A 27,032-nucleotide genomic window follows, 5' to 3' on the forward strand; every position below is an offset into this window, starting at 1 on the left:
TAGCTTTCCACTGCCCATCCGTTTAATCGATTTTGACGTTAAGTTCAGAGATAGTTGGCATCCCGAAGAGAAACATACTTTTTGTTCTGGAAAATCAAAGAGTTCCCACGGAATTTTCAAAAGTCGATTTGAGAAAAGATACTAAGATAGCTTGCATCGCAGAGGCATAGGCTACGCGGGCGAAAACGCGAGCGTCATTTAGTCATAAATAATGCAGATCGAGTAGAGGGCATAGGTACTTGTTTTTGTTGGGTTTTTCGCAAGTTGCAACTAAATAAATAAACTGGTTTTATTGGCTTCATTCTTTTTTGTGTCCACTAATTGTCTTCTGCTGACATGGTCGGAGATCTTTTCCAGTTGGCATAGCTCGCATGATATGATAGATGGCTTGGGCAGCTTATTTTACTTTTTGTAGGAATTTTTCTCACTAGTCGTGACCTATCTCTCCCACTGTATAACATCCTTAGGATTAGGAAGAGGAGAGCATGAGGTCGCGTGGTTGATGAAGCAGGACACCGAGTCTCGTGCGATTGCTGGGCGTCTGCGATGATACTGTGAGCGGCCCGCTTAGACTTAATACACTGTTAAGTTCTCTACTTTGTTAAAACGAGACAGTGTTATACCGCTGGCATAAATCGGCCTCGTTTTAACTGAAACTTAAGTCTAAGCAAAGTCAAAGTGCGCTCTATAGTGTTCAACCTGATAGTAACCTACCTCGCCCACTGTATAACGTCCTTAGGATCAACAGTGGAGGAAGAGGAGAGCGTGACGTCGTTGATGAAGCCGGACACCGCGTCGATGATGCTGCGGTCGCTGGGCGGCTGCGACGGCACCGTGAGCGGCCCGCCCGAGCGCGCGTGTCGCGGCGACTCCGCTGACATGCTGATCGCTTAACACTGCCTTTTACAACAAAAACATAAACATTTACTAAGCATGGAAGCCTCAGCACAACAAAATAATTGGTTTTATTTAATTGCAATAGTGGTTTTATTTGACAGACATCTTCTAGGCAAGCGCGCTCCATCTCAGGCTGCATCATCACTTGCTTGCTGCAATCAGACCTGCTGGTCTGATTGCAGCCAAGCGCTAGTCTATGAATTAAAAAAAATTGTTACATGTTATAATTGTTGTATTATTTATTTTATTTATTTCTTTGGCACAATAATGCAGTTCAAAAATTAAGGGGTTTAAGAAAATTGTTTTTTTTTCTTTTTTTTACATATTTTTTTTTTTTTGGATGGGTTTATGGTGTTTTTGGACAAAATATTTTTAAATGAGTTACTTAATAAGCCTTAGATTTAGATAATCGGACCAATCGCACCTGAACGGTCTTTAAAATACTACACAAGCTAGCCTACTACTACTACATTTACTAATACATTTTATATTGAATACGTTTCTAGTAGGTACTTAGAGTTTGCAATGACTAACTATGCTAAATTGCAAGATAATATACATTGCGACATTAAATCTGTGATAAAATGAATGCATACAATATAAATAAATAAAAATGAAAACATGTTACTTAAAAATATAGTTTTTTTTGTTGAAGACATGTCACTTTAAAAACTAGTTTGAAGTCTTACAGTTTAATAATAACTTACATTATTCCAATGCATATTACACAAAAAAAAGTACAAGTGTAAATTAAAAATTTATAACACCCCCGACAAGTGAAGGTTACAGTAACTAGAAAAGAGCTGATAACTTTCAAATGGCTGAACTGATTTTCTTAGATTATAGCTAAGAAAACTCTCAACACCTTTCAAACAAAAAAACTAAATTAAAATTGGTTCATTAGTTTAAGAGCTATGATGCCACAGACAGATACACAGATACACACGTCAAACTTATAACACCCCTCTTTTTGGGTCAGGTTAAAAATCAAAAAGAAAAATTTGTTCTGTTTATTAGTCTCAAAGAAATAACCTAATCTTAAAACTTGATAAGAACTATATTATATACTTAAATAAAATTCTGATGCAATTTACTGATTTTCTTGCAAATTTTAATGAAAAAAATATACCATTGAATCTTCATATAAAGTGCACATAATTGGATGGTTTTGCAGAATAACTTTTTTTATTAGTAGCTGTGGACCCTTTATAAAGAAAAGATAATTTTTTAACCTAGTGGTCAAACACATGATCTTAGAAACCATCTTACTATCGCGCAAACCATATGTGGTCCAAATGAAACCAAAAAAAGAGCGAGTTGAGCTACCATGGGAAGGGTTGCATACAATGTATGTAGGTACATTTATATGTAAGTTTGTACATGCAATATTGTGAAAACCAGGTTATTTTAAGACTATAGACTACTATAGCTATAAGACTAGAATAGATTTCCTGTAATCACAACACATAAGTAAAGAACTATTTCCTTCTTTTTTCCTAACGCTCAGTTGTTTCGAAGATAAAGTGGGAGAGTGGTAAATTTTCAAATTCAAATTTCTTCATTACGAATATAGGTAAACAGGGGAGATGTTACAAAAACAAAAAGGTACAGCCATTTCAGCTTTTTTTTCTGAAATAAACAATTTATTTTATTATAAAAAAAAAAATATGTAAGACCCTCAAAAATCATATTTTGATATGTCATATGGTACAGCTTGTGAAATTTCTTTTTTATTATTTTTCTAATTTGGCCCCTAAAAGTGAACCCCATATTTAAAAATCATTTTCATTGGAATTTAGAAATTATTCATAAGTAGAAGTTTAAGCTAGAATAAAATTACTTATTAGCCCATAAGCTAGATTGTAGTAGCAATGAAGCTACCAAAAAAAAAAACTGGAATTTATAGTCAAAATAGGGGCTTCTTTAGGGGACCCTTCAAATGGCATATGTCATACTATTCAATCTTTAAGCAATGCATTAAGGTTGAATATGACACATGTCACCTGAATGGGCCCCCTATAGAAGCCCTTATTTTGACTATGAATTCCAGTGTTCTTTATATTAATTACATGTCCATGTTAAGGTCACAGAAATTCACCAATCATAAATCGTACCAAATTTCATCTTAATCGTCAAGTCCAATACCTAGATTCAGAGCAAATAATTGACTTTAACAGATGGACAGATAGACACACAAGTGGTCCTTTAAGGGTTCCTTTTTCATTCACACATACAGGCCTAAAAATGGTTACTATTCCCCTCATTCATTTAATTTAATATTTACTTTGTATACAAAACAATACAATGCTTGTAAAATTAATCAAATAAAATGTATTATACATTCATTGTTAAAATGAATAATAACAAATTAAGTCAGTAAGTTTTCAGTAAATAAAGTGAACAATAATTAATGAACCCCATTGTTAAATTAAAAGAAAAAAAACTTTTGAGCCTTAATGAAAACAAAACAATGTCAGTGTGAGATTACATAATAACAGAAATAAACAACACCACTGCAACACAAGCCTAATTATTATTATTCTTATAGGAAAGCCAAAGATATTATGTATTGTGAAACAAAGCTAGTGCTAGATTGTTAGGCACGTAGGTGTATTGAATCTACCACATACAACTTATTTGAGTGCAGAGATTTCAAAGGCAAACCTTAGGGACCGAGGACAAAGGAAATCGATGTAAGCTAAACCTTTTGACAATACGATCGCGAATCGATCGAGCCCTTAGTTCTCAATAAAACTAAGAAAATTCATTCTTATGACATGAAACTTACCTCGTTTATTAATGTATGGCTCATTTTAATTCCATTTCAATTAAATGGTGTAATTGCGTCGTTTTTACTGGCAGTCGAAAATAATGACGTCACAACAATAAGAAAAAAATTACGGCACTCACTCAAACACTCGCTTTAATTTGGTTAAAATGCTTTGTAAATTAAATTATCTAAGCAAGAATTAAATTATAATTAAAAATACAAAACACAACAACATACAACAGATGTTTTGAACTTTTGTTTGATTGATCGAATGACACTCGCGTAGTGGTCAATCCACTTGTTTTTTATTAGTGTGCGTATTTGTGTGGATGTGTTGACGTGTTGTCGTTTGGCTTTATGTGTGAATGTATGTACATATGGAAATCGAACCATTAGATTACAAATGCGTGCGTATTATGTAAAAAATAGACAAATTAAATAATAATTGAAAAATTATGGATGTAAAGATGAAAAATAAGATTAAGCAGTATATCGATATATTTTCTATGTAAAACTGAAATAAATCAGTGAACTGGTTTTGTATTTAGTATTTAGAATTACTATTTATTATCTGTAAACTAAAGGTATGGTTATCTATGGAGCCTTAGAGATCGTAGAGGTGGAAAAAACATTTTTTTTTAAAGAAAAGTAGATTGCAGACCGTGATAGTGAACTATCATGATTTTTTTAATATTTTTCTATCTATTATTTTGTGCTAAAATAGTGAATTCATTTACACAAACAAATAACATTATAAAGGATAATGTATTGATTATTTTTGTTGACGACTGGCGATATCTGACGGAAAAGGAAGTATACTTGCCAAATATTCAAAAATTGGCGGGAAAAGGCATTAAATTTCGTAATGCTTTTGCACAGGTAAAATAGAATAATACTCTTTTGGATTTTCTGATTGTGCCTAAATTATTGTATGATTTTCTTTTTTTCAGCAATCACTATGCGCTCCGAGTAGAAATTCGATATTAACAGGTCGTCGACCTGATGCATTACGCCTATATGACTTTTATAGCTACTGGCGTGATGTTGTTGGAAACTTTTCCACTATGCCGCAATTATTTAAAGAGTTTGGCTTCGATACTTATTCAGTTGGAAAAGTTTTTCATCCGGGAAAAAGTTCTAATTTTACCGACGACTATCCTTATAGCTGGTCTGACATTCCATACCATCCTCCATCGGGGAAGTATAAAAATTCAGCAGTTTGCAAGGATAAACAGACTGAAAAACTGCAAAGTAATCTGATATGTCCAGTAACTGTTAAAACTCAGCCTGATAATACATTACCTGATTTGGAAACTTTAAACTATTCTATTGATATTTTAAATCAAAGGAACAGGAGCAAGCCATTGTTTCTCGCTGTTGGATTTCACAAACCGCATATTCCGTTGAGATACCCTCATAAATATCTAAGTAAGTGGTAGAGCTAAGAGCAGATTTTGTTTTACCTACTAGACTTATTTTCACATTAGTGTGAAGATAGACTGCATTTAGAGTTTCGGATTGCAAAGTAACAGTTGACACAACTGCCGACTGACTGCGCAATCTGGGAGCAGTTCTCTCTGTGTAGGTATGTGTACTAGATGATAGCAGAGGGGTTAAGACGTTGGCCTTCTAGTCGAGGGGGTCCAGGGTTTGATCCTGAGCACGCACCTCTAACTTTTCTGAGTTAACTATGTGCGTGTTTTAAATATCACTTGCTTTAACGGTAAAAGAAAACATCGCGAGGTAACTTGCCTGCATGAGAGTTCTCCATAATATTCTCAAAGGTTTGTGAAGTTTGCAAATCCACACCGCCAGCATGGCAGAGTATAGCACAACTATGGCCAAACCCTCTCATTCAGAGGGAACCCGTGCTTAGTAGTGAGCCGACGATAAGTTAATAATGTGATCGAAATTTTCTCTCGAAAAATCGCGGGCATCCTAGTTTTAAATATGAAAACGTACGTACTATACCTACCTACCGTATGTCGTGGCACTCTGGCGCATTAACTTGTGGCAGCAGACGCGCACCGATTGGTCGACCGTTGCAGCACACCTCGGGGCTATAATAGTTTGTCTGCGTACTATCAGTCTCGTCGCAACATTTGTAACAGTAAGCAATCGGCAGAGATAAATAAAAAAACCATTTTCAGAAAGGGTTCCGATCAGCGAAGTTAAACCTCCCAGCCATTCTCATATGCCTAAAGGAATGCCGTCAGTAGCCTGGCATCCTTGGACGGACGTCCGTCATAGAGATGATATAGCAGCCCTAAACATTTCCTTCCCATTCGGTACAATGCCTCCGAAATGGGCGTTGAGAATCAGGCAGAGTTACTACGCCGCGTCGTTGTACGTGGATGACCTTATAGGACGATTGATCAGACATGTTGACAACAACACCATTGTAGTCCTTACTAGCGATCATGGTATGTATCAATAATACAATAAATTATAAAGTGCGCGCACGGTCGCATGTGCCCACAGAAGGCACAAGATCCGCAAAAATAGTATTTTTAAGGTTATATTCTCTGTGTTTACTCCAAACGTACAATGACAGAATGAAAAGCATCTTATAATTTAAAGGGGGTTTTTAACGTTATTTTCAGGTTGGTCATTAGGAGAAAACGGTCTATGGGCTAAATACAGCAACTTCGACGTGGCTTTGAGGGTGCCTCTGATATTCAGAGTGCCAGGGCTACCACCAAAATCCATAACTACCCCCATCGAACTTATCGACATTTTTCCAACCCTAGTAGAACTTGTGGGCTTAAAAGTATCTACACCAAAATGTAAAGGCTTCAATGATAAATCAACCTTATGTTTTGATGGAAAAAGTCTACTACCATTAATGAGAAATCACAAAGTGAATGCAAATATACGTAAATCCTTTGCGATTTCTCAGTATCCACGACCAAGTGTTTATCCAATGGTTATTTCTGATAAACCAAGATTAAAGGATATAAAAATAATGGGTTACACAATAAGAACTAAAAGATATAGGTACACTGAATGGGTATCGTTTAATAACACACAGTTTACTAGGAACTGGGATAAAATATATGGTGTGGAGCTATACAATCACATATTAGATGATGAGGAATCGAATAATTTGTATTTGGATCCAAAATATATACATGTTAGACAAAAATTGTCTATATTACTTAGGCAACAAATAGATCCAGGCCTTTACAGTTAGCGTCACGAAAGTTGATAAAGGTGATGCCTTTTTGAACTGCGGAACTATAGGCATAACGCATAGGTAAATGAATAGGTTCCTGTGGCGGTTGAGCGGTGTGGGGAGGCAATTGAAAACAGGCTGTTTTTCGTACTACTCTAAGAGTAGTACGGAAGACCTCTATACTACTCTTATTAAGAGTAGTACAGAAAACATAGCCTATGTTTGTGATTGGCCGGTCACTCAAAATAGTTAGCACCCACTAACTTTTTGTCTTTGTCATTTGCATGGGATTACGTAACAGAGAGCACCCTATACTAACTTCCGTGGATAGAGTATAGCTAGCTGTTGTTGGTGCTATGGCTCATCGGGTTTTTAACATGAAAACTTATACTAGATTTTCAACTTTCGTGCCGCGTGCTGGAGCCTTTGAGCTAGTAAAAATAACAATGTTCTAATACTCAATAAAGTAGGTTTAGCTTAAAAATAGTGTTACTATTAGTAAAAGTTTTTCTGGTATTCTTATCTATACAGAACACACTGTGAATAAGCATAAAATAACTATAGTTTTATTTTTTATCTAAGTTATCAAATACACAAATAAGTTTATATTTAAGTTATACTTTTAAACATATCCACTGAGTCCAATAAAACTACAACCGGTCTTACAACAGTTTTAAACAAGCATTATTTCAAAATGTCAAAAAGTTATTTTTTTTTCTAGCCTCTAGTTTTATTCAATGCACTATGGTTTCCTGATTCATTATTTATTTCGTTATCAGTTGTTTATAATTTCTTAGTAATAAGACAGTAAATATTTTATTTCATTCCAAATACAAAATATAGTACATAACATGTAAATTAACGATATGATAACCGAACAGGGCCCCAAGTCTACTATTGCAATTGTGTTTCAGTTGTCTATCAATGACATCTTAATTGTTACTTTTAGCAATTTTGGTAGTCTACTAATTCAATGGCGTCACAATTGTTTTCCGATGGCGTGCCACTGGCACTTCAATGACACAATTGTAAATAATTGGTAGTCCCGTACTTAATGACAAGTCAATGATCGAATTTAAGCGTAGTCTGCTAATAGTTTGACAGTTGCAATGACCATTGGATCGCCATTGAACTATCATTGATGCGCCATTGTGCTGTCATTGCTTTTAAGCCAGTGTTTGTTTGGTTTTACAAGGGTTTTTCATCATGTTTAGCAATAGTTTGGGTATTTAGTTGTAATTTTTTTTTTTCAGATGTTTGCTCAGAGCACATGCTTTGCATTACAGTCCAATCACCACAGGCAAGATTGTAAATGCATGTTATATTTTGCACAGTATTGCAAACAAGACCAACACACGTGCCTCCACTCATGCCTGTGGAAGCTCTTCGTCTGCAACAGGCATGTGATTTAATTTTTGTTTATTCTTAAAAAAAATACAAATTTCCACAAATATGTTTATTCATTTAACATAAAAAAGAGTAAAACATCCTTAATATAAGAGTAATATTATTGAAATAAATGATTTTGAATTTTGACTAGACTTTGATTAGATTTTTAAAGAAAAAATAATATTTCTTTCCTATAATCCGCATAACTGTTTAGCGATTATAGCGCCACATAGGAATATTAATTTTTCTTTAAATAACATGGAATTCCACAATGTAATGTCTGTTTCTATTCAATATTTGATTAGATTAATATTGGAAACTCCAAGCATAGTAATTGATAATAATTTGCTGATCTGACACCATTACCAGAGTATTTTCCATTTAATTTCTTTGAACAGACACTAAATTGTACCTTGAATGTAGTCATCAGATTCTGATCCTGATAGCTGTTTTGTGCGACATCTCTGAAAACAATAAACTACTGTTTATTCAATTTAATATAATGACTAAATTGTTTTTAAATATTAAATGAATAAAAAGGCAACCTTTTTCGAGGGGAATGCAACACTCGTTGCATCTCCTGCTCCTCCTGCTGTCCTGCTAAATACAGCAGCAAACTTTTCAATTGCTGCAGCCAGCCTAGCAGCAGCTTGGTTTGTTGCAGTCCCCAGTCTGACAATTGCTGCAGCCAAGTTCTCCGTCGCCTGGGCTTGAGCCAAAATGCGTCTGCATTTTGGCCTCGATATCTGCTCAAGCCTGGCCTGCGAACGCCGCTTAGCCAGGCTTTGCCCCGTCACTGGTGCGGTTGCAGTGACAGGAATGGCTCTCCAAATAGTCTAGCAGCGACGAAATCTGCTCCACTACTACCATTTTCGCAGTCCCTTATAATATTCACACTTCACAGATTTAAATATTCTGTCTACCTAGGTAGGTATTCGCAAGTCGCCTCAAAAATCAAAAATCAAAATTCAAATTGCAGAACTATCAAATGACATTGACATTTAATGTCAATTCGACAGTTACAGATGAAATATAATTATTTTTGACATTTTATTTTTTAGATCGCACTTAAAATTTATCTTTTTGGCTTATTATGATCATTTTACTTAAGGCTTAATCTTTAAAACACAAATAGATAACATTTATAATCGAATCTAGCTTAAATAAACGTTTTTAATATGTATTATTTTTTTTGGACTCATTTTGGCAAACGCTTTTTGAGCAAATGGCAATACCAACTACAATGCAACTGCAATCCAATTACAAGACCATCGGTCGGCCATTGTGAATTTAGTAGACTACGAAATTATGAACCAATGGTAATTGAATTAAAATTGCATTGTAGTTCAATGACAAATCATGTAAAATAGCAGACTTGGGGCCCTGGTTATTCCTTCACTTTTTAAGTTGTTATCATTAAAACTTTGGTCTAAGTATTTTATTCTACGGACAATGTATTTAAGTCTTCATTCCATAGAATGCGATATATTTTAGATAATATATTGAAATACCTTGTACAGATTCAGACATTTTATAAAATGGCTGAGTAACTTCATAAACACTTCATAATATGACTGTGTCAAATATTCAAATATAATGTACGCAAAACAAGTAGTCCAATCTGAACATGAGGTGTGTAAGTGCGCACTGTGCAAGAAGACTCTCGACGCACGTTTCGCCCCGACACCGGAGCATCCTCAGGAGATTTCGACTTTACAATGCTGTATTGTCAAGTGACGTTCTAATCAAATGCGCGGTGTTATATACTGTTATTTAGTCCCACAACTGTTGCCCCGCCCATTACCCCCCTCACCCCCTGTACTACCCCCGCACCCCTCCAGTCTACCCCTTTCAAACAAACGAAGCAACGGTGAATTTGAAACATTAACTTGTTCATTGAGTAATTTAAATTGATTATTATTATTATGTTTTATTATTTCTAATTGTTCGAACATGCTCAATCGAAGACCTTTATCGCAAGTGTGTAGGATTTTATATGAATGGTCGGATGATAATTTGTGTCCACTATCTAGGAGATGTTTAGCAAAATGTGATTTTTGGGGTTGGTTGTTCCTAACCGCGGCTAAATGTTCTTTGTAACGTGTTTCAAATTTACGACCCGTTTGACCGATATATGTGGCTTTGCAGTCTGAGCATTCGAGTTTATAAATGCCGGATTTTTGTTTGTTGTTTAATTTATCTTTACCGTTGCAAATATTTGTAAGTGTATTATTAGTCCTAAATGCAACATGTATATCATGTGCTTTAAGTGGGGGCGCCAGCCAGGTAACCTCCCAGTGTGCCTGGATGCTGCTGGTCCCTTTTGGATGCGTCCGAGGGGAAGAGCAGTGTTCGGGCCGGTGCGCCCCGGTAACATGGCTAATAATTTCTCTTCGGAGATATTGTTGGCTATGGCTAATGACCTGGCAGGGGGGGAGGTTTCTCCGCGTGTCCCTCTGACTAGCAGAGGGCACAGTGGATGAAGCGGAGGATGGGACGCGGGCGACGTGCGCGTCCCAAGGTCGGGGGACGCACTTCGTTGGTGCGTCCCGGAGGTGCGTCGATGGGGACCGAGCAGGTCCCCGGTGGAGGGTCTGCCTTGGCAGACGTCGCTGGCTGGGTCGCGGTTGTTTGCTTCGGCCGTTCCCGTGACCCAGTCGCCAGGCGACGCGCAGTAGCGCCGCTGGGGTTTAGTGGGTATTCCGGTCGCCTCTCGGCCGGCGAGTCCCACATACCCTCCCTCCGGGGGGGATGCGTAAATGCATTCCCCAGCGTCAACAAAAAAAAAAAAAAAAAAAAAAAAAAAAAAAAAAAAAAAAAAAAAAAAAAAAAAAAAAAAAAATGTGCTTTAAGTGTCTTAGCTATACGCTCGGACACTGTTCCAAAATAGGTTATACTGGATTTGTATTTGTTTATTTTATCTGGTGGTGATGAATATAAATCTAGAGGATTTATATTCATCAAAGATAAATTAAACAACAAACAAAAATCCGGCATTTATAAACTCGAATGCTCAGACTGCAAAGCCACATATATCGGTCAAACGGGTCGTAAATTTGAAACACGTTACAAAGAACATTTAGCCGCGGTTAGGAACAACCAACCCCAAAAATCACATTTTGCTAAACATCTCCTAGATAGTGGACACAAATTATCATCCGACCATTCATATAAAATCCTACACACTTGCGATAAAGGTCTTCGATTGAGCATGTTCGAACAATTAAAAATAATAAAACATAATATTAATAATCAATTTAAATTACTCAATGAACAAGTTAATGTTTCAAATTCACCGTTGCTTCGTTTGTTTGAAAGGGGTAGACTGGAGGGGTGCGGGGGTAGTACAGGGGGTGAGGGGGGTAATGGGCGGGGCAACAGTTGTGGGACTAAATAACAGTATATAACACCGCGCATTTGATTAGAACGTCACTTGACAATACAGCATTGTAAAGTCGAAATCTCCTGAGGATGCTCCGGTGTCGGGGCGAAACGTGCGTCGAGAGTAGTGGAAAAGTCTTGTGTGGTGGTGCATGTGAATGGTGGTGGCAGTGCTTGCTTGGGAACTTGGCTTTATTGCTTGGTTGGGGAGGTAAGCGGTGCTTAGCTTGTAACTGCATGTTTGACCATACAGATTTTTTCTGTTGGCGGATTATAGCAAAATAATTTTAACTGTTTCTTGCTAAACATGAACTTCCGCAAAGTAACGCCTGATTCTATCCAATATATCATACACTATTTGTAAATAAATAATTTAAGTAACTCTGTACAAGAAAATGGTCATACTAAGCTTTTCCGCTCTTCCGGTATGGGTTTTCTGGACTGTTCCTCCATCTCTTGTTGTTTGAAGCGCGCGTACAGCGCACTACTGCCCAGCACAATAATGTTGGACGTCCACCAAAGGGTGTTCTTACTCTCATTGTACCACTGGGTTGCTATCACAGTTTGGGCGCACGCTTTCGCTGTCCCGGATATGTTGTGGGTTAGTGGTGATGTAACCTGGAATTTATTAATTCATTTTTAACCAACTATAAAAATGAGAAGATTATCAATTCGTTTTTTAGGGTTCTGTATTTCCGGAGAATAAAAGGCACCCTTATAGATCGTTTCAACATATACTTCCTATGGCGTTATGTTGGCTACCCTATCTGTCCAAGTCATTGGCACCATATTTGCATAAGAATAAGATTTTGTTTATTTCCATTTGATTTTCATGAATGAATGAAATGAAAATCAAATGAAAATAAACAAAATCTGCGTCTTCTCATGCAAATATGGTGCCAATGACCACCCAATGACTTAGACAGACAGGGGAGCTAACATAACGTCATAGGAACTATTAGTTGAAACGATCTATACAGGATCACTTCGTTGTCTGACTGTCTGTAGACTCTGTCAAGACCTGTCAAGGGAATCAAAACCTACAGGATACTTCCCGTTGACCTTGAATCATGAAATTTGGCATAATAAATAAATAAATAATCGGAATCTCTAGACTTCCAAGACAGCATCATCACTTATCAACTGACCTTATTTGGTCAAACCTATCAAGAATTTAAAGGAAATCCTTACCTTTATTTGCAGTGAAGTCACATATCCAATAGCGAATCCGCACACTCCACCGATAACCATCTGCACCCAAAAGAATGTGCTATCGAAATTATTGTAATTCCACAACACACTTAGCTCTCCATTAATAATAATTAATGGCAGGAATATTATTATTGAATATGCGTTATTGTAGTAAGACAGCAGCCACACCTCTTGGTTTACATTTGGTAGCACTTTCTTTGTGTAAATGGAATAAAGTGAGAGCATAAGGGAACCCGCAACTCCATATATTGTTCCAAGGAGAGAAAATGAACCTGAAAACATTCCAACAGGTTTTTGAATATCTCAAAAATTGTGTATATTAGTGGTGTAAAAATATTACCATTATGGATATGTAAAGAGTAAGTAGGAAAGTGTTAGCCTGGTGGTTACTACTTCAGGCTCTTAGTTAGAGGGTTCAAAGTTCGGTCCTGGGTACACACACCTCTAATTTTCAAAGTTATGTGTTTTAAGCAGTTAAGTATCACTTGCTTTAACGGTGAGGGTAATCAGTGAAATGCAAGACTGTAGAGACCTGTATCCAGAAGTGTATGTCTATCTATCTTTATTGAGGATGATAATAATAATAAATAAATTAGGTATAACCCTACCTAACAAATTCTCCTGATCAACTCCAAGGTAGAATCCAAATATGATGAAAGCACAACACAGCATACATTTCAATGAAGTTGCCTGCCTCAACAGTACCCAGCTCAGTGCTACGTTGAACACAGTTGTCAGGGATCTTCCTATAAAGTAGAACGGTACCCCAACATACTTCAGGCACAGGTTGTTCAAAGCTATCATCAATGTGAACATAATTGATAGAGGGACCACCTGAAAAACAAAATATTGCTAATCAAAATTAAACAAAACTTAAATTCTGATTGAGTTCAATAAATTTTTTTTTTCTTTTGAAAACATTGCCAAAAGCTTTTCCTTCTTAAATAATAAAGTGGTTAAGTATACTATCACATAACAACAGCATAGAATGATAGCATATATCCCATATGGTATGGTTGTACTGCTCTTGTATATCATAAAACAATATGTTTACTGAATGAATTATGTTAAATGTTTTGCTTAAGCAAGTACAGTCCGACAAGGTTTTTTTGGCACTTGAGTGAGGGTGCAGTTGTGGCTTTATGCCGACACTATCAACAAGTGCACTTCTCTAGATTCAAAAGTACTTCTAAAAGTTTAATTGAATAAAAATATTTTGAATTTTAATGAATCAATCAACAAGATACTGTAGACTTAAAATTACAAAGAGTAGGACATAATGTCCATTTACATCTAAGAATTGAAATATATTCACTCACATTTCTGGCAACCTCTCTGCACCAAGGAGTACCTTTAGGGAAACTAAAGACACCAGGAATTCCTCCTGTACTGCTCAGTGTGAAGCATATAATGAATGACACTATGCACTGGAACCATGTGATGAACAAAGGAGCCTCTAAGTGCACTGATTGCCCGCTTAATAAACTCTTGTTTACAAAAACTGTTGCTATTGATACAATCCTGAAATCATATTGCTTGCATCAAAAGTTTATCCTTACAATTTTTTATACTTTAAAAAAACTGGCCAAGTGCGAGTCGGACCTCGCTCTTTTAAGGTTTACTCTGTAAATTAGTCAGGTTACTCTGATTAGGAAAGAGTAAAAGATAATATGGGTAAAAACTGTTAACCTTGTATTTTAAGGTAACGCCTTTTTATCACCAGGTGGCAAATCAATTTCCTGCCTGAACTAGGAATTATTTATCACACAATTAAGTAAAGATAAAACTTTACATCTGATTGAGCACGATAGGGAACTTTTAACCACGCAAAGTATTTTTAAAAATGGGTGTAGTTAAATGATAAGCAAGCACTCGGCAATAAACGTCTGGAATTAAATGGAATTACTATATTACTTTGAAATGAACTATTTATTAATTCTTACCAGTAACAGGATACGACTAAAAATATTTTGATGTATTTTGAACACAGTTCTGATTGTCGGTCTCTCATTTTGTTTGATATCATTTTCGACGTATTGAATGTAACTGAAAGTAGTTTTATAGATATATACTAGAGTAATGAATTAACATTAATAAAAGACTGAATTCACGGTACCTAGTTAATTGTGTTCGTAATAGATCAAAATATAAACTTAAAAGTCGACATCACCGCCCGCGGTTTTTTATAAACAACCAAACCAAAGAGTACTTAAAGAAAGTACTTAAATTGTTTGACATAAGTTTGACATCGACATGAGACATGTCACATGATGTGCAATTTGTCAAATGTCAATGTGGAGTGTTTTTTTTTTTCTCTCTCGTCTGGCTTTACAAAGATTAGCCAATGTCAAGTTTGTAGTTATTTGTAACAAGATAGTTAAACTATACAAGTATGGACCCTGTCTGTACCAGCGCTCGCTGATACACGCACGGCACCCCCTTACAGCGCTTTTCAGTCAGTTTTAACAAAAAAAATACTCCAAAAAAGCAGAGCACGCCCGCCAGCTAACACCAACACAGACGAAGTCCATGTGGAGTGTATACCGGTGATATACATGAAGCTAGTTACTCGCATTCGTGTTCTGTGGTTACTCGCACAAAAGCATGATAGTACTAGCAAAATCGAGCTACTCGCATGTGTATCGAGATTCTGCCAGTAGAAGCATACCAGTAGATCGCAAGGCGTTTAATTTTTTCCCCCTTGAGGGGAAGTGGGACGGGAGACTCGCACGCGAGCTACAAGCACGCGAAACACGTTGTAAGGGGTTTGCTAGTAGATCGCCCTTTCAACTTCTGCCAAAATATTTTGAATTTTTTGTGCTGGTTTTTGTTTTTTAATACACGTCTGACAAGTCTACCTTGATTCTAGTCTGAGTGTTTCTAGGTCGTCGGCACTTGGTTGGCACTGGTGGTACTCTAGCAGTCTAGCAGTATAATACATACTGCAATGCACAGACCACGAACTGCAATGACTGGTAACCATGGATATGATGATTTGATGAAGATAAATAAAGATACAAACATGGACTTCGTCTGTGATGGCGTTTGCTGGCGCGCGTGCTGTGCTTGTTTGGAGTGTTTTTTTTGTTAAGAGTGGCTGGTTTTTGTGTTAGTTAGTGTTTTGTGGTGGTGGAACTGACTGGGAAGCGCTCTAAAGGGGCGCCGCGCGTATGTCGGCGGGCGCCGGTGCAGACGGAGTCCATACTTGTATAAATTCAATAACTTGAAAATATCACAAACTTGACATTGGCTAGTCAGAGTAAAGCCAGATTTAAAGAAAAAAAAAAAAGATACATACAAAGATATCTCTATGCTGGTAACATTGATGACAACTTTTTTTAACCGTCAAAAAAATGATGCTGACGCAGCCGTCACGTCAGGTTAGGATATTATGGTCTGTGGACGTCAGTGACCGATTGTGAACCTTGTGGACCGATTATTTTTTAGGAAAAATCCGGTAAGAAGTGATTGTAGTTTTATAAAATTTGTACTGTGATTTGTACACAATATAAAACTGCGAGTGATTCGAATTGTAAGTTACTTTGTTAAAAAGCTGAAATGGCATCAGCGCCTGAAACAAAATCGGCAGACAGTATAGAAGCTGAGAGTCCTGAGTCGGACTCTAGTATTTTCAATGAAATCCTAAATCCGGTGAATTTGGTTTTGACTTTGATTATCGTGGCTTTGGTGTATAAAATCTTGAGGAGTAGGTTTGGCAAACCTTCGGCTGAGCAGCAAGTACCCGAGCTTCCTAAGATACGAAAGGATATGACTGTTGCGGAGCTTCGTCAGTTCGATGGGACGCAGCCCGATGGTCGCGTCCTCGTAGCTGTAAACGGTTGGATATTCGACGCGACGCGAGGACGACGCTTCTACGGGCCCGGTGCGTGCATCTGTTTATTAATAGCGTTGACTTTAATGTACTGTGACTCAGTGCTTATTTATTCATGATGTTGATATGAATGCAGGAGCGGTTCCGTCGCGATGGCGTATTTAATATAGTCTGTCTGTAATGATACACCTTAAAAAATGACCTTGCATAAAGTACACTTCATTAGCCATGTAATTTAATACGGTTCAAAGGTTTTTATTTTGATTTTGAGGTTTCACATGTTTTTTAGGAAATCTAATATTTCTAGTATTGAATTCTGGTATCACTTTTGTAATATGATCTGAAAGTGAGTTTGTACTTATTTAATTGTATACAGATTACATCTAAATTGGGGCTAGAATTATACTTTATTATTTTCTTAATACTGCAATGTGAAAAGAATGGAAGTACCTACTTGCTTGTACCCTAACTGTTACTTTACATAGTCAAATGAGCACTATATTATGTAAATTAATTCAACACTTCCATTCCAATTGAATACTCACCTATGCTTGCTCAAAGCCCTGAGTTTCTTTGAACATTTTCAATGACCTTCTTTACTAAGAAGCAGGCTATTAAATGTCAAAGTAACCTAGTAACTTTAATGTTGGCTGCAAATTATCAAAAGTTGTCTATTAGAAAACTTTCTATCCCTCTTAGGGTTCATTAAGAAAGACCAGCTCGGAGTGCATTTTTTCACCAAATGAAACTGATCGGCAGTTGAAGCAGGAAAGGGTAGACAAACAGCCAGTTGACTTGTGCATGGAAGAGCACACCCTTACTATTTCACACTGAGTGTAATGGGTGCAACTTCATCGCATTTGGGTTTTTTGAATCTTCTGGGAACTCCTTAATTTTCCAGGACAAAAAGTGGCTTATATCCATCTTCGAGATGTTTGTACCGAATTTCATCAAAAATGGTTAAACAGATGGTCTATGAAAAGCTAGCAGACAGCCTGACAGACTTTCGTATTTATAATATTTCTTAGTATGTAAAGCTGTTCAAATAAATGCATAAATAAATATCTACTTAATGCCTCTTGTAATGAGAGTAACATCAACATGGCTCAAAAACTCATCATTAGCTAATATAAAGTCTCAATGTATTCCAGGGGGTCCATATGCCGCTTTTGGAGGTAAAGATGCATCAAGAGGTCTCGCCACATTCTCTGTCACATCATCAGATAAAGAGTATGATGACCTCAGTGACCTCAACTCTATGGAGATGGACTCTGTGAAGGAGTGGGAGGCACAGTTTAGAGGTGAGTCAATGATTGCACTTAAATTAAAGCTAACAGTGCAGGTATATTCAAATGTCTGCGCTTACATGATGAGTGACAAAGTTTGGAAAATTGCACTTTGTTTATTGCGATTCCACCCTAGCAAAACCAGGACAGACCCACTAGTTTTGTCTAAAATGCAATCTAAGAATGACTGATATATTCATAGTATTCTATATGCAAACTTTACACCCAAAATTAAATCAATCTATCACTAATTTGTTGTAGAGCTACTTAGCCATGTTATATTTTATCACAAAGACTATAAGCATGCTGTATAACTAATTGCCAGATTACAGACAGGTTGGTTTATTAATTTCAGTTGAATTAACTGAGAAATCCTCAATCAAAATATTTTACTTTTTTAGTGCATACATTTTAGTCCAAACACAATCTAGAAAGCCTAATCAAAAATTGCATTATTTATTTATTGATATTTTTAATCTTATCGCTTTCTTATCACTGGAATATGTACAATTTTATATAATATCACAATGCACTAAACACTGATTTTTAGGGTTTCTGTATAAATAATTTACATGCTAGGTACTACTTTGCTAAACCTATAGGGAAATTAGTCTAAATATATAAAAGGAAAAACTGACTGACTGACTGATCTATCAATGCACAGCTCAAACTACTGAACTACTGAACTATTGAACTGAAAGACATGCAGATAGATATTATGACATCTAGATATCCACTAACAGTTTTAAAAAATTCAATCCCAAGGGGTAAATATGGGTTTGAAATTTGTGTAGTCCACACGGACGAAGTCACGGGATTAAGCTAGTTAAATATGTATAAGTATTTGTCAAGACTTGAAGAGTTCCAACTAGTGAGCAATATTTTCCTGTAAATAAAGGAAAAATCTAATTAACTATGAAATACAAACAATAATATTTAATACATCCTCATTAATGGAATCTCAGTTTTATAGTGATGTGATTAAAATACCTTAATTAATTATACTTGCAAATCTTAAATATTTTCATACTATGTCTTAATAAAGAAAGATAAATACAATAGTTGTGACATATAGATGGACAAATGAATTGGACAAAGCTATAAAGCAAATGAATTGGACGAAATTACAAAGGCTACAGAACCCAAAAAAGTTATTGTTATCATGTTTTATGATTGGGGCAGGATAACAAAATGTAGATTATGCATTTTAACTCCTTATATAATATACTGATTGCTTCTTTTTCTAAGTATCTTACTATAAATGCGCTGTCTTCTCCTAGCTAGGCCATAGACAACCCTATACTTTATCCTCAGAAAAAAGTTAGTACAGCGCTCTCTCTGTTGCGTAAATCCCATACAAATGATAGAGGCAAAAATCACCAGTGGGCGTTAACCATTTTGAGGCACCAACCATTGCTATTTTAACTTTACAACTGGTTGAACTATGTTGGTTACTCTGGTTCTCCTACAGTTCTCATTTCTGATTTGATCACGTAGAGAAAGAATAGCTCTCTCCATCTCCTGCTCAGTGACCTCCTACTTACTTGTTATTTATTTGTTTTTCAGAAAAGTACGACCTCGTGGGTAAACTGCTAAAGCCTGGAGAGGAACCGACAAACTATTCAGACGAGGAACCAGAGGAAACCGACAACTCCACCAGCAACCAAGAAGACAAGAAAGAGCAATAGAAGGACAGAAAGAAGTTCGAGCCTACAGCAGTTCAACCAAACAGACCTCAGATGTGATATTTCCATGTACATTAAAGGGATGTACTCTAGTCTGGTTTGAATCAGAGAAAATATTGATTGAGAAAATTTTCAACAAATGATAGCTACAGCGTAAGGTACATCCTTGACACAAGAGTTGAAGCGACAATCAAAAATATACTATATTGATCTACATCAACACAATGTAAAAATTTGTACAGAAAAACACGACAAAATATTCGCGGGGGCCAGAAAAAAGTACATGCCAATATATGCCTCTTTTTTAGGTAGAGCATTACAGGGTGGAGATAAAGATTAAAATGCAAAAAAAATTGTGTTGTTTCGATTTTCTTTAACTCTGTGTCAATGAGGATCTTTCCTAAATCATCCATTAGACAATAGGTTCTACATCAGTCTATTTTGTCAATCATGAGTGATGAATGATAGATGGAGCAGAATTATTCAGATACTAGATTATGCCTGTGACTTCATGCAGGTGGACTTCACTTTCAAACCCCTATTTTATCCCCTTAGGGGTTGAATTGTCAAAAATCCAATCTTAGTGGATGTCTACGTCATAATGCTGGCCAAAGAGCCCAATCCGTCCAGTAGTCTGAGCTGTGCATTGATAGATCAGTTAGTCAGTTACCTTTTCCTTTTATATATAGTGTTTAAAGTCATTTAATATCAGTCGGTAGGCCAAGTACAACAATTGCGCTTATTACAAATTACAATGTGATAATTACTATTACTGTGCTAGCACCGTAGCCAACGTAACCTGTATAGATCGTTTCAATGAATAGTTCCCATGGCGTTATGTTGGCTCCCCTGTCTGTCCAAGTCATTGGCACCATATTTGCATAAGAAGACGCAGATTTTGTTTATTTTCATTTGATTTTCCTGAATGAATGAAATGAAAATCAAATGAAAATAAACAAAATCTGCGTCTTCTCATGCCAATATGGTGCCAATGACCACCCAACAGACGGGAGCCAACATAACGCTATAGGAACTATTCGATGAAACGATCTATAGGGGCATTTCACGTCAAGCGGACAACCAAAAAAAAGTGAGGTCGTGAATTTTGTTTATACTTTGGTCAGTTATACTTCTAGTAGACGTGGATATATACACACAATGTTTTTTTCGTATGATGCTTTATTGCTGAGTTATGAGCTTTTAAAAATTTACTAAGAATGAAGTCCGTTATTTTTGGATGCTTATTATTTGTAACAATTCATTTGTAAATAAAACTAAAAAGCATTGTTTATTATAGTTAAAAAGTTGAAATTTTTATTTTTTTTATCGAATTCTAAATTTAAATTTTTTAACGTATAGTAAACCGGAAGTGGACATTTCAAATCGATATTTGAGTAACTTGGCCAAACTAAAAATAATTTTTTTTTACCGTGAATTAAAGCTTACATGTACTTATTCTTCACCAAAAAAAATTGTAACGTGATGTCTAATAGTTTAGGACTTAGTAGCCCAGTAATTTGGTCGTCAAAAAGGGGCTTATCTGGAAAGTTTTCAGAAAGTTATGCAAATTGGTGGTTTTATAGATTTCGATGTGCTCTTTCTGAATTTTTATTTTGCCACCTCGTACCTTTGCCGCTCGCGCCGCCATCTTGGAAAAATGGCGCCCAAAAACAGTTTTTTCACGATAACTTCTTTCCCACTCATTTTACGATAAAAATGGCTATGTAACAATTAAACTAGAGACAATTTCCTATAATTTGTGTAGTCACCTTTTTTTGTAGACTCAATAGTTTCAGCGTACGAGCGCCACAAAGCCCACTCCAACACTCGTTTTGGCTAAATAACTCATTTCCACCCCACCATGTGGTAGAGTGAGTGACGTGATTTTTTTTTTATGGTATCTCCAGGAGCCGGTAGTTACCTTCAATTTAAGCTATCAGTTCGACCAGAGAATACTAACATTCTTCAGAATTCTGCTCGAGATAAGAGTAAATATACTGCATCGCAGTTTCGATCTCACGTGCATATGAGCCTTTATTTTGGGTTTTAAACCCAAAAGATGCCCATGGGACCTTATTACTAAGCCTCCGCTGTCATCCGTTTGCCTATCCGTCTGTCCGTCTGTCTGTCAGCGTGCTGTATCTCATGAACCGTAATAGGTAGAAAGTTGAAATTTTCACAGAATGTGTATTTTTATTGCCGTTATAATAACAAATAATAAAAATTTCAAAATGGCCGTCATGAAAAAAAAATAAAAAAGAGCATTATTTCTTGTATTATGGTACGGAACCCTTCCTATGTGAGTTGGACTCGCACTTGACCGATTTTTCGGCATCTCGAGCATGTTTATAATGTGGTCGCAGTCAATACACAATATCGCAATTCGTGCATTAAAAATTTTACCTCGCACTACAAACTAAAAAAATAAAAAAATGGGTCAAGTGCAAGCCCAACTCGCACACGAAGAGTTCCGTACCATCAAACAAGAAATAACATTACTTTTTTGTTTTTTTTCATGTCAGCCATTTTGAAATTTTTATTATTTGTTGTTATAACGGCAATAGAAATACACATTTTGTGAAAATTTCAACTCTCTATCTATTACGGTTCACGAGATACAGCCCGCTGACAGACAAACGGACGGATAACAGCGGAGACTTAGTAATAACGTCCCGTTGGCATCCTTTGGGTTCGAAACCCAAAAAAAGGTCCATATTCACATGAGATCGAAACTGCGATGCAGTATATTTACTCTTATCTCGAGCGGAATTCTGAAGAATGTTAGTATTCTCTGAACGAAGTGATGTCTTAAATTGAAGGTGACTACCGTCTCCTGGAGATACCGTAAAAAAAAATCACGCCACTCACTCTACCACATGGTGGTGTGGAAATGAGTTATTTAGCCAAAACGAGTGTTGGAGTGGGCTTTGTGGCGCTCGTACACTGAAACTATTGAGTCTACAAAAAAAGGTGACTACTCAAATTGTAGGAAATTGTCTCTAGTTTAATTGTTACATAGCAATTTTTGTCGTAAAATGAATGGGAAAGAAGTTATCGTGAAAAAACTGTTTTTGGGCGCCATTTTTCCAAGATGGCGGCGCGAGCGGCAAAGGTACGAGGTGGCAAAATAAAAATTCGGAAAGAGCAGATCGAAATCTATAAAACCACCAATTTGCATAACTTTCTGAAAACTTTCCAGATAAGCCCCTTTTTGACGACCAAATTACTGGGCTACTAAGTCCTAAACTATTAGACATCACGTTACAATTTTTTTTGGTGAAGAATAAGTACATGTAAGCTTTAATTCACGGTAAAAAAAAATTATTTTTAGTTTGGCCAAGTTACTCAAATATCGATTTGAAATGTTCACTTCCGGTTTACTATACGTTAAAAAATTTAAATTTAGAATTCGATAAAAAAAATAAAAATTTCAACTTTTTAACTATAATAAACAATGCTTTTTAGTTTTATTTACAAATGAATTGTTACAAATAATAAGCATCCAAAAATAACGGACTTCATTCTTAGTAAATTTTTAAAAGCTCATAACTCAGCAATAAAGCATCATACGAAAAAAACATTGTGTGTATATATCCACGTCTACTAGAAGTATAACTGACCAAAGTATAAACAAAATTCACGACCTCACTTTTTTTTGGTTGTCCGCTTGACGTGAAATGCCCCTATAGTAACAGCGTCTAATATGATTTGGAGAAAATATGAACATTGTTTTGTACTATGACTATTGACTATGTATGAAGTGTTTCTGATTATATTTTCCCACATTCGAACCAGACTAGTGCTTTAATTCCCTAAAGACTTAAGTGTTTATTTCGATAAAGTGAAGATATTTGGACCCAGTATTTTCTTTTTTAATGGTATGCAATCAAATTAATGGTAGATTCATTTTTTTATGTAAGTAAACACTTGATTTTTTAAATAATGACATTGTATACAATGGATTTTTATGCACTCTTAAATTGTTAGTTTTAATGAAATTATAACTAAAAAACTGAATTTTTATTTTAAAAACTATATTAAGTTCTATATTCTGCTGCATATCAAAATCGATCTCATCAAAATCGATTATTATCGTCGTAAGATTTTAATATCGATTATTCATCAATTTTTTATTGAAATTATAATTCTGGAGATCCAATACTTTTTCGGAATATATTTAACAACTTGACTAAACACAGATGACATCACAACTTAAAATTTTAGCTTTTAAGGGTCATGAGACCGGCCTGCCCGCGAAATTCAAATTTAATTTGGTTTTTCGCAATTTGTGAACTAATACGACAACGTAGGCTTATGGTATTCTTATTCCGACAGTGGCAGTATCATCCTCACAGGTTTATATAAAAATCTACTTGAAAAGGTCCAGTTTAAGAAATTAATTAAAGTATCGACTATTCTCACAAATTAGTCGATACTAGAATCAATTTCTTTCAATTACAAATTGCGAAAAACCAAATTAAATTTGAATTTCGCGAGCAGGCCTGTCTCATGGCCCTTAAGTGGTGATCTGACACAGTTATGTATAAATAATAATGATAATATGGTTGAACTGCTATGTACTGATATAATATTACTATGGCTCTGTTGGACGAATACTGAACCATATTCAAAACCTCTTAACACTTAAGAGCCTTTTTGTTACTTACACAAGAATTCATAGTGAAGAGGCTGCTTTTCACCTTTTTTACCATTCAGATGACATGTCATATTCAACCTGTAAGCAATGCGTTAAGGTTGAATATGACACATGTCATCCTGACCTGACCTTAATGCAATGCATTAATGTTGAATAATAATATGACACATGTCGTCTGAATGGTCCCCTAAAGAAGCCCCTATCTTGATTATGAATACCAGTGTAAGTATAGAACGGCACGGATGTCGAGGCAATGTGTACCCACACGCTCTATAAAAGATTAGTGTGCGCGCGACAGACTGAACAAAGACGGGGGGTAACCAATGCGGGAGGCAGAGTATGACGTGATATGACAGCCAACCAATCACGGGCATTGCGCCCGTCGCGCCCCTCTAATGAGACCCAAAATATGAATTCTACACATTCAGTTTGGTTAGCACTTAGCCCTAATTCAATTTTGTTATATTTGGACGCATTTATAACGAATATTATAAAAGCTCACGTGTAAATGAGCCTTTAGTGTCTTGTTGACTACTATAACTGATTTAAGGCGCGTAGAAACTGTCAAAAAACCATTCACTTATCGCGAATTTACACTTTGGACTTTCCAATTGAGCGTTCGTAGCGTTGGCTGCGATAGAGACACAAAGACGGGGGCTTGGCCATAGTAATATTACTTAATCTACCACGCTGGCCAAAGGAGGATTGGCAGACTTCATACATTATGGAGAACACTAAGGCGTGCGGTTTCCCCACATCGTTTGCCTTAACTGGTAAAACAAGTGAAAAAATGCCGCACATCCGAAAGTCAATGTGTGATCTATAGAGCGCACTCAGGCTTTGCTCAGACTTAAGACAGAGAGATTTATCTCTCGCATAAATCTGTCTCATTTTAACTCGATCTTAAGTCTGAGCAAAGTCAAAGTGCGCTCTATAAATCTCACCCTTAGAGATGCGTGCCCGAGATCTAGCTCCAGTACCCAGAGTGGGAGGCTGAAGGTTCATGCACCTTAAGTACTAAGACATTTCAATGTTCGCCTTATTTCACTATAAATAGATTTCGAGTCTTATTTCGCCTTCCTATGTAATGGTGATTCAAAAATTGTTCAGTAAATTAGACCAAATTAACGCGATGTGCCTATTGCATCATCAATTAACAGAGATTACGCTCCAGCGAAAGAGCAATTACGCAACGCACTTGCAATCAGAGGCTGTGTTTTGAAGCAAGTGATAATTTCAATACGGTCGTCGCAACTCGCAATCCTTGTTAACCAGGGCTCTCTCCGTCACTTAGTCCATACAATCTTAGTCCCAATTTCATTTGAATACTAAGCAAAGTCCATGAAATTATGCAGACATATTCTAGAAACTAATATCTGTGCCTGTGGTGTTTTAGATTTTTCTAAAAATATGTAGTTTTAAAATTACAGGGGCTCAAAGATTTGTATGTGAATTTTCAAGACCGCGTAACTTTGAAACCGATTATTTTAACTGAAATCTGAAAACCACAGGCATAGATATTAGTTCCCGGAGCGTTTCTACAAAATTCCATTGAGTATGATTGGTTAGTATTCCAATGAGAGACGAACTACGTTTGTATGGAGCGAGTGACGGAGAGACCCCTCTTAAACTGAATGCACATTAAGTAAAACGTACCGCTCCATATTAGCACGCTTTGTGTGCACGATTTACTATTATCTAACCTTGACACCTAAGTCCGTCACTATACGCACACTGACGTCAACTGTATGTGACGTCAGTGTGCGTTGCTTCTTCTGGTGCCCCCTCAGACGTGATGCCCTAGGCAATTGCTTAATTTGATTAAGGGTTAATCCGTCACTGCATACAGTACGCTAAAAACGCAATAAATGTATTAACATCTGAATACGAGGTGTATGACTGCGCATTGTACAAAAACGGATCTCAGCCTCAGCATGTGTATTTAATTCTTACCCTGTGATCTGCGCAATTGAACTGCTTTTGATTTCACTGTAAATAGACATCAATTTTTGAATTACCATTCATCAGGGCTCTCTGATCTTTATTTTAACAGTACATAAACAATAGTCTGTCGCTGCGATTTCATGTGCGCGCGTTCATAATAAAGAATAACCTTTTTACATTTTTTACCTTTCTAGCTTTTATACGCGTTAACAGAAAATTAATTGCAGCAGTAACTTTTATTAGAATAGAAAATCAACTTTTACGATGCTCATAAACGGGCTAGGATTTTGGCGATAATAATAGTTAAATACACCCAGTTGTTACACACCTTAGGGTGCTTGTCCACAGAACTGAAGCAGAGCAGAGCGGAGATTCTGTCGACAAATTAGAATTTTGAGAGATGAAAAAATTATTACATCATCTATGAATAATCTGATTGGTCCCCGCTTCCACAGATTACAATTTGCTACTGTAACATTATGTAAAAAATCATTGACTTGTTTATTGTTGGTTTAAAGCTGTCGGCAAGAAATACGGCATGATGCAATCATTATTTTGAGAAACTTTACGACTCAAGGTAGACTGCGGGAGCGTCGAAGCTATTTGATGCGTCCTTTCTATGATTTAGCAAATTAAACTTAACTTTAACTTCACTAAGTATTATATTACACGCCTTTTTATAAAACTAAAACGAATCAACACCCCACTTATGGCTTGGATTCTGCAACAATGTGCTGGAGCCTTAGGAGGTTAAAAAAGGGTGTCCTTATGAGACCCTGAGATTAGCATTGCCTACTTTTATAC

At 36.3% G+C, this 27,032-nt stretch overlaps 4 protein-coding genes across 6 annotated transcripts in view; 2 read left to right on the forward strand and 2 right to left on the reverse strand.

Moving 5' to 3' along the window:
* Window positions 1–3,965, reverse strand: part of LOC123866036 — a 20,465-nt gene extending 16,500 nt beyond the window's left edge. For both annotated transcript variants that reach the window (XM_045907353.1, XM_045907352.1), the window contains exons 1-2: window positions 3,686–3,965; window positions 715–900 (exon numbers count right to left, since the gene is read on the reverse strand). In XM_045907353.1, the coding sequence (XP_045763309.1) occupies window positions 715–881 (167 nt within the window). In that variant the 5' untranslated portion in view covers window positions 882–900; window positions 3,686–3,965. The remainder of the gene's footprint in view (window positions 1–714; window positions 901–3,685) is intronic.
* Window positions 1,470–15,041, reverse strand: LOC123866046 (GDP-fucose transporter 1). Of its 2 annotated transcripts, XM_045907380.1 has the most exons (7): window positions 14,941–15,040; window positions 14,768–14,870; window positions 14,144–14,345; window positions 13,433–13,658; window positions 12,804–13,096; window positions 11,954–12,230; window positions 1,473–1,501 (listed from the first exon to the last, which is right to left on the reverse strand). In XM_045907380.1, the coding sequence occupies exons 2-6, from the start codon at window positions 14,848–14,850 to the stop codon at window positions 12,012–12,014; spliced, it is 1,023 nt and encodes a 340-aa protein (XP_045763336.1). In that variant the 5' UTR covers window positions 14,851–14,870; window positions 14,941–15,040; the 3' UTR covers window positions 1,473–1,501; window positions 11,954–12,011. The 2 variants fall into 2 exon arrangements, with proteins under 2 accessions (XP_045763335.1, XP_045763336.1); XM_045907379.1 differs by having other exon boundaries at window positions 1,470–1,507; window positions 11,960–12,230; window positions 14,768–15,041.
* LOC123866043 (iduronate 2-sulfatase) lies at window positions 4,281–7,718 on the forward strand. Its single transcript, XM_045907374.1, has 4 exons — window positions 4,281–4,546; window positions 4,618–5,095; window positions 5,818–6,090; window positions 6,271–7,718. The coding sequence occupies exons 1-4, from the start codon at window positions 4,346–4,348 to the stop codon at window positions 6,858–6,860; spliced, it is 1,542 nt and encodes a 513-aa protein (XP_045763330.1). The 5' UTR covers window positions 4,281–4,345; the 3' UTR covers window positions 6,861–7,718.
* A 1,157-nt stretch (window positions 15,042–16,198) lies between the features above and the next one.
* Window positions 16,199–20,514, forward strand: LOC123866048 (membrane-associated progesterone receptor component 1). Its single transcript, XM_045907382.1, has 3 exons — window positions 16,199–16,707; window positions 17,808–17,957; window positions 19,509–20,514. The coding sequence occupies exons 1-3, from the start codon at window positions 16,383–16,385 to the stop codon at window positions 19,628–19,630; spliced, it is 597 nt and encodes a 198-aa protein (XP_045763338.1). The 5' UTR covers window positions 16,199–16,382; the 3' UTR covers window positions 19,631–20,514.
* Window positions 20,515–27,032: the final 6,518 nt, after the last annotated feature.

Source organism: Maniola jurtina, chromosome 6 (assembly GCF_905333055.1).
Source record: "Maniola jurtina chromosome 6, ilManJurt1.1, whole genome shotgun sequence".
Classification (NCBI taxonomy): domain Eukaryota; kingdom Metazoa; phylum Arthropoda; class Insecta; order Lepidoptera; family Nymphalidae; genus Maniola; species Maniola jurtina.

What these genes read in the sequence shown, in the direction of transcription:
- LOC123866043 (XM_045907374.1), top strand. Translation starts at nt 4,346, where the DNA reads ATGATTTTTTTAATATTTTTCTATCTATTATTTTGTGCTAAAATAGTG. An exon ending in TTCGTAATGCTTTTGCACAG is followed by an intron (nt 4,547 to 4,617) that starts GTAAAATAGAAT and finishes TCTTTTTTTCAG; the next exon opens with CAATCACTATGCGCTCCGAG. An exon ending in ATACCCTCATAAATATCTAA is followed by an intron (nt 5,096 to 5,817) that starts GTAAGTGGTAGA and finishes AACCATTTTCAG; the next exon opens with AAAGGGTTCCGATCAGCGAA.
- LOC123866046 (XM_045907379.1), bottom strand. Translation starts at nt 14,850, where the DNA reads ATGATATCAAACAAAATGAGAGACCGACAATCAGAACTGTGTTCAAAA. An exon ending in GCAGAGAGGTTGCCAGAAAT is followed by an intron (nt 13,659 to 14,143) that starts GTGAGTGAATAT and finishes TTTGTTTTTCAG; the next exon opens with GTGGTCCCTCTATCAATTAT. An exon ending in TGATCAGGAGAATTTGTTAG is followed by an intron (nt 13,097 to 13,432) that starts GTAGGGTTATAC and finishes GAATGTTTTCAG; the next exon opens with GTTCATTTTCTCTCCTTGGA.
- LOC123866048 (XM_045907382.1), top strand. Translation starts at nt 16,383, where the DNA reads ATGGCATCAGCGCCTGAAACAAAATCGGCAGACAGTATAGAAGCTGAG. An exon ending in ACGACGCTTCTACGGGCCCG is followed by an intron (nt 16,708 to 17,807) that starts GTGCGTGCATCT and finishes AATGTATTCCAG; the next exon opens with GGGGTCCATATGCCGCTTTT. An exon ending in GTGGGAGGCACAGTTTAGAG is followed by an intron (nt 17,958 to 19,508) that starts GTGAGTCAATGA and finishes TTTGTTTTTCAG; the next exon opens with AAAAGTACGACCTCGTGGGT.